At 37.6% G+C, this 7,329-nt stretch overlaps 1 protein-coding gene across 1 annotated transcript in view; it reads right to left on the bottom strand.

The window, feature by feature from the left end:
- Window positions 1–5,827: 5,827 nt before the first annotated feature.
- The window catches only part of LOC104539225 (serine-rich coiled-coil domain-containing protein 2-like), a 33,553-nt gene continuing 32,051 nt past the window's right edge, over window positions 5,828–7,329 (bottom strand). The window contains exon 8 of the mRNA XM_010182697.1: window positions 5,828–6,103. Coding sequence (XP_010180999.1) covers window positions 6,009–6,103 — 95 coding nt within the window. The 3' untranslated portion in view covers window positions 5,828–6,008. The remainder of the gene's footprint in view (window positions 6,104–7,329) is intronic.

Here is a 7,329-nt window from a genome sequence, read left to right as displayed (position 1 = left end):
ACCTGATGATCACACTGATGGGATTAGACCCCACTGTAACAGTCTCGTCCAGCAACTAACAAGGAGCACACTTACCCAGCTGAACTACAAAGCACAAGGATCCACAACATGTAACTGCATTTTGGACCTGACTTGAGGAAGGTACATAAAACATGTTTGAACTTGGAATCCCTACACAGGAGTTTCCCCTACCTCCAAAATCTGTGCAAGTCTTCAAAGATCATCTTGAAGCTCAAAATAAAACCTTAGGTTAAGGATTACAAGCATCCATCTGCAGCATTTTTAAAGTGTTCTTGCTTCAAACTACAGGATTCTCCCTTTACCAATCCCCAGATTTTGATGGAAATTTCCACCTTGAACTTTCATCTACCAAAACAGGCCAGATGAAATTTGTGGAGCAGATTTCCTTTTTCCTCAAGAATAACAGAAGCATTCAAACCATGGGCAAAATACTGTCACACAATCAGGACCTTTCTGTGAATGTTTACATGTATACGTGCATTGCGTTGGACTCCTGGGGGGATGCAACTTTCTCAAAGTAATGTCTTATGAAAATAACTTTAACTAGTTAATGACATAGGAAAACTATGAAATACTCTTCTCTTCTCAACTGTGCATTAGAGGTGAAATAACACACCTTTAAAAACTAGCCACATCAGGTCTTGTTTGTCTGGAAACACATTAAGATATCTGGTTTTTCTGTATGCCTTTTTTGTTTTCTTTTTTTCTTTAGTAAAAAAGTCTCATGCTAAAAGCCTTCAGGTCTGTTGGAGAAAGACAATTCTATGACCAAAGCATAAACACAATCTCCCCCTCCCCCAAAACTCCTTGTCTATGGCCCTTTAAAGGTGCACTTTAAAAACATGTAAGTGAATAACCAGGAGAAACAGATACTCATTAGAATTATGACTTTTATTTTTATTCACTAGAGCAACATTGAGGAAAGGATTTTTACATACAGGGTTTTTTTAATCAACTTTACAAGCAAATTCCAATATACAATATTTACTCTGGCCTGGGTTAAAAAAACCAACAAAGCAGATAGTAAGGGTACCTCTTGTTTTAGCCAGTTACTGAATTTCAGATTTCACTGACACTGGAATTACACTGTTTTTATTGTGGTGCTTTTACAATTAAATAGGCAGTGAGCAGCTTGACCACAACAGTGACTGAATTACCTTGATAGCATAGTTGAGAAGATTACTATACTGAGACCTACCACCAGGATCATGTACTAAATCCACTCTGCTCTGAAAAAGCCACTGTAACGAGATTAGGAATAGTTATGGAAGCCCAATTCAAGAACAGATTTCCATTTATAGGGCAAGAAAAATGTTCATATTAGGAGAATTATGTGCTGTGCAAAACCAGAAATACTTTTCCCCCCAACATGCAACCTACCCAAGTATGACACTTCAGAATGTGCACATGGTTGTGACATGCAAACGAAGGAAATCACGCAAATGGTATTCAGTTTTCTAGCATCGATACAACAAATCAGCATTTAGATGAAGGATGAAATGAGTTTTACTGGCCTATGATGCAGTCCAGTTGCTGTCTAACTGCTATGAGATTTCAGTTGAGGAACCCACTGTTTTGGAGCTATATGAAAAACTCAGGGCCATTTTGGATTTTTCAGGGCTTTTGTGATTATTCTGAGAAAGTCTGAAATAGTATTGCACTTCTTTTCTCAAACAAAAACATACGCCGGGAACATTATTCTTTAAAGGCTATGCCAGCCCTACCTAGGGAAGTGTTGCCATCGGCCTTGACTGGCAGTAGGAAGCTTCAGAGAAAGGGAAGGTAATGATCTGGCTGCATCATCAGTGTTAAAATTCCACAGTTAAATTAAAAAAGTCATTGCACAACAAAAACGCAATACACTACATGAATAGTTTTAAACATGCCAGAGTGCATATCGATTCTGTGAAAGGGATGTGAAGATACCTTGGAAACAGCAACACTAGCAGGGAAATAAGTTTCAAACAAAAGCCACACAGCGGGAGGCATCTAGATTATTTTAGGCACAACTCCAAGCAATAAAGCTCATTTAAAGTGCAATTCTGTTTTTCTCTTTTGTGTTTATTCACTTTTAAAAATGCATAATTACCTCTGTACACACATACTGAACGGTAGTTTAATACTTTTGTGAATATTGCACAAAAGAATGAGAAATAAAAAAAAAACCACCAAAAAATGGCAATAAACCAGTTTTAGAAACTTAAAAAAAACCCCTGAAGATATCAAATCCTTTAATTTACACAATCAGGATAATCTGCACCAGTACTGATGATGTATCTGCACCTTCCATACGGCAGATACGGCACCTGGACATACTTGCTTAATCCCATTTGACAAGCTCTACACAGCGCCCCCTTATCCATCTCTCCCCCAACCTCCTTCCTTTGCTGAAGTGAAGCTTCAAGCTTCACTACTTCCCTTCCAGTTGCCCATTTACTGATAGGCTTTGCTCGTACTCTGGACTTACTGTACATACAACAGAGCCTTCCCTGGTAAAGTCTGAAAAGCCGAATAGGTAGTTATGTAGTTGCCTTTAGAGGGATGCGAGGTTAGCAGCTGAATACAAACAATTCAGGCTAGCATCTGTCTCATCTGTGATCAAATCCTGCTGGCTCCAGCTCAGTCTCTTACTAATCCTTCAGAACAAAATGGGAAATGTTATGACAAAGAATATAATCTCCTTATGCTCCTTTAACACAGAAACCCCCTACCACCCCTCAGAATATTTATGTTCTTCTAACAAAAAAAAGAGTTAAGAGCTATCTTCTTTTTTTAATGAAAACCCTGATTATCTTTCTGCTTCACTCCTTAGTTTTCAGTAAAGGTGCAGACTTTTAAATGTAAACATAAAAATTTAACATCACTAAATGAGACTGGTGATACCTCCAGAATAAGAAGCAAAAGAACTCACGGTGAATTATCCCTGTCAACAGCACTAAGTGAAAAATCGTCTTTTTACACATCATATCCAACTAAAAATAAAATCAGCTTCTCTTTAAGGAAAGTAAACTTAAAAAAACCACCTTCCATAGAAACCTACGTGGACCAGAAAACGAACCAGGAATCCGATCACTCCCTCAGCAGTTTTTAAACTCCCGAGAAACAGCTGCCAGGAGCAAGTTTTTGGGGAATATAAAAAAAATCAGTTTTACTTTCTTATCAAAAGTAAGTGCTTGCACTGAAAGCAATCTAATTCAATGCTTTTCAAGGAAAGAAAGATTTGTTTTCCTGGAGAATAATTATTACAGCAGTCTTGAACTGTAGTTCTTTTGATTCTGTATCAACTGTAACAATTAATGTTAATTGTTCACATTGCCCTCGCCTCAGTTAACAGGAAGTCCTGCAGGTCTCTTCTTCCAGATTGACATAAGCAGTTCTGAAATGGAACCTTCCCCCTACCCATTTCCCCCCTAAGCTTTTAACTTTTTCCACTTCATTGTCAGTTAAAAAAGTTTACAGTGCTACAAATCCAAACCCTTTCTTAGACGTTAATTATGTGCCGAGAAATTCAGGTGAGGTTTTTGTTTTTGCCTTCTCCCACCCAACTAAGGTATCCATCAGGATACCCCGAGCTGAATGGCTTATGTTACACAAGTTGATTATCGAATTTATTAAGTATCTATACCTATCCACTTTTATTCTCTCAAATAAAATACTGTAATATGTCAATGTCCCACAGCCAAAGCTTAGAACAAACTATTATTATGTTTCATTTTACTGACATTATATGCTGTTCAGGAACAGATTTTTACTGATGTTGTAACAGCTGATTTTAAAACCAATACAAGAATAGAAAAAAACCCCAATGGGTAACATCCAAGAAACAGCAATGGGAAAAGAGGGAAGAATTGGAGATGGGACAAACATTAAGTTTCTGGAAAGCTTCACTGGATATGCATATATTTACTCAAAGCACATGTATCATGGTCCCATAGTTGCACCGTGATGGGCACACATTTCCAGACCACTTTCAGAACAAAATACGTCTCCTAGAGAGCAGAAAAGTGTTTCCTTTATTTATTTCCCAAAAAAAGCTCCTTCCCAGTTATCATGCACTTTCGAAATTACAAAAAAAGAAATTTACAAAAAACCCCACAACAAAATACACATCTCTGACAAACTCGTACGAGTATCAGCTGTGGATTAGGACATGATAGGACTGCTCAAAACAAATAAGTGGGGTTAATTATTATTAATTTTTAAATAGTTGGGCTTTTGAATACAAGTTTTATTCTGTAAAACAGTTTCAAGTTCTTACATATATGGTAAAGTTTGTGCAAAATTTCAAGTCAGGTACTTCAGAGTCTTCCAATGTTAAACAGAAATCATAAATACAAGTAGTACAGTAAAAGTCTAAAAATATCAATTAAAATGCATGTTGTGCAACCTTAACATAGGTGTTATGGACCCCTTATTCCCAGAGGATCCCTACTTACCAATTCATAAGAGCCTGTCCTGGAAGGTTTTGCACAAATATCCTTAGCACTGCGTTTCAAGGATCTACCCAGTAATGTGTCTATTCAACACAATAAAAACATACCAGAATCTTTTAACAAATGATGACATTTAAAGAGAGAAGATTCAATTCACCCTGTGAAATCTGCTTATTGTCTGTGAACAGTGAAATCAGGATAAATAAAGAACAGAGCAACTTCAGATTACAGCAAAACAAAACAACACAATCCACCCGACCCATCAGATTAAATAACATTAAATATGTCAGTCTTGAGATAATGATAAATACAAGGATTTTTGCATAGGCCTCTGGAATACAGAGTCAGAATTATGGCCAATAAAACATCTGCTAGTAAGTCTAATCTTCCACCACTCTAACCTAACGAGTACTCAGAACCAAGAAGTTAAACTGAATAGCAATTTCATTGTCTAATAAATCAACAGAGGTAAGAAATTATTTCTGCCATCCTGGAATACACAGTGCAGCACTCTGGAATCCGTGGTCACCACAGACTTCAGTACTTACTTAATTACCAAGACCACTGGGCAACACAATCTTGAATACAAACTTATGGTATCATAAAACACTCTCAAGAGAAGCTGCACTGTTCATAACATGAGCCTCAGAATATAACAGGATGGTCTATGCAAACACTGAAAGATTATAATTTTTATTTCTTTCTTTATATTTATTTTTAATATTCACTCAGGATTTGCAGGCTGTAGATAAAGCAGCCTCAAAGGCAGTCAATACATAGGAAGTAGTTTAATGTATGGCATCATTCAATGAGATGTAGGTATGTTCTCAATGTGTCTTTGGTTTAGGGAGGCGGGAATGTCGATTAGAAGGCAAATTATACCCAGCATGCAAACTGGTATTCTGTGTTTGCACATTTTCCTTTCTCTGTACGGGTGGCTTTGGGATATTAGTCTTCAAACAGGTGTTCTGAGGCTCTGCAGATACTGGTGTGGATTTCTGACTGCTCATCTGCTTAGATTTAACAAAGGACATAGTTGGTGGGCGAAGTTTAGACACTTTCTGACTCTGTTTACCCTTTAGGTTGTCCTGCCCAGATGCTGGCTGTAGCTGAGTCGAACTACGTGATGGTAGAAGCTCAGGTTCCTTGGAAGCAGAGGAATGGTTTGCAGATCTTGCGAGAACGGCCATCGTAGGAGGCACTAAAGCATTTGGGGGCTTTGCGATTTTTAAAGTCTTTGGCCGAGAAGCCTGGTTTGTGACTGAGGTTTGACCTTTCACAGCTAATTCAGTCTGCACCTCTCTAACATTAGCTCGCTGGGAGGTCTGAAAACAGGAACGAGATGTTAACGTACCTTCTTTATTACTAGCTACCTCTCCAGGGTCTTCGGTATTTTTACTGTTCAAATTTTCCAAATATGATGAATTATCATCTTTTATGTTTAACTGTATGCTCATTAAAGAGTTTACATCATTCAGGCTATTTGTGAGAGAGACATTTGCAGCATTTTTATTCTGATGATTGCTATTTTCATGCAGACCATGTTTAGGATATTCACTGTGGGCCTCGATATGTGGCATTTTTATTAGTTTTCCCTGGGCGAGGTCTGTGGAACTGGGAAGGCTGCTGGAAGGCTGTAGTACTTGAGGCTGTTAAAGAGGAAAGAATGCAATAATGTATTAGGCAAAGAAAACACCAGACAACACTGACTCCAACGTGCGCTGACTGGATGCTTGGTAAGGGCTGTGTATCTGCTTTTTTAAAATCAAAACTTTGACTTTGGCAAAACACGATGGTTCATGGGACGCATACAAATGTGACTTGTAGCTTAAGTGGAAAAAATTGTACTAGCACCGAAATACACAACAACATAAAGACAAAAAAGAAACTGATAAGCTTATAAAAAGAAACATGGCAAAGACATGGTTGATGGCTTCACCTAAATCTGCAGGACAGCATAAGAATGGCACATAAGCACTGAACAACTCTGAGTCAAGTGCTTAATAAACAAATGCAACGGCTATCAGACTGTATCAACCTAATAATTTCTATTCACTGCATACTCAAGTTAACTATCCCAAACCTTTTATCAATATTCTATACTGTACAGCCAGGAAAGGAGGTTAATGGACCACATGAATTCACAGTGCATTTTCCCTGCCTTACTGAGGCCAGAAAATTTGATACAGTACGCTGTAATTAGGCTGCTGACTAGACTTAGGGAAGTATTGTATCTTGAATGGATTTCAAATGGGCTGATAAAGAAATCATCTTCAACAAAGCAGTACAACAGAGTACATATGAAGCTAGATATCATATACTACTCCACTGATAACCAAGAGATAAAGATAACTCAATGAAGATTTTTACATTTTGTCAGAAGATACAATCTGATCAGACACGTATCAGACAAGAGAACTGCAAAGTACCTCTTCAGGGTCATTTTCTCTTTGCTCTTCCCTGTAAAATACTTTAAAGATTAATATGTGCACTAGCTTCACAGAACACACCCTAGACCTGCAGTTTGTATACAGATCTTGGAAGAATTACTAAAAATTCTGCAATTCATGACAAAACCGATTAAAACTTAAAATACAGTTTTAGCAAGTTTCAGGTTGGAATGATTTTCTCATTTTCTCTATAAGGGTGGGAATTGAACTACTACAAGCTAGTCCTACTCCTAAACTACTTGACTTCTTACCAATTGATTGCATGTACACAGGAAACAGGCTTTGTTTATTAGTGAAATATAGTCAGTAAAAAAAGAAGCAATGCTTGTCTTTAAAAGATGTGACTAAAAATGTCACTTCAGTCCCTCCTGAATGATGCACAGTTTCTAAATGAGAGCACCAATCATTTGGCTGCTCTTTCAGCT

The sequence above is a fragment of the Mesitornis unicolor genome, unplaced genomic scaffold (genome assembly GCF_000695765.1).
Source record: "Mesitornis unicolor isolate BGI_N332 unplaced genomic scaffold, ASM69576v1 scaffold4574, whole genome shotgun sequence".
Classification (NCBI taxonomy): Eukaryota; Metazoa; Chordata; class Aves; order Mesitornithiformes; family Mesitornithidae; genus Mesitornis; species Mesitornis unicolor.
Note: the sequence above shows the minus strand (reverse complement) of the source record. Positions and strands in the feature narration are given on the sequence as shown.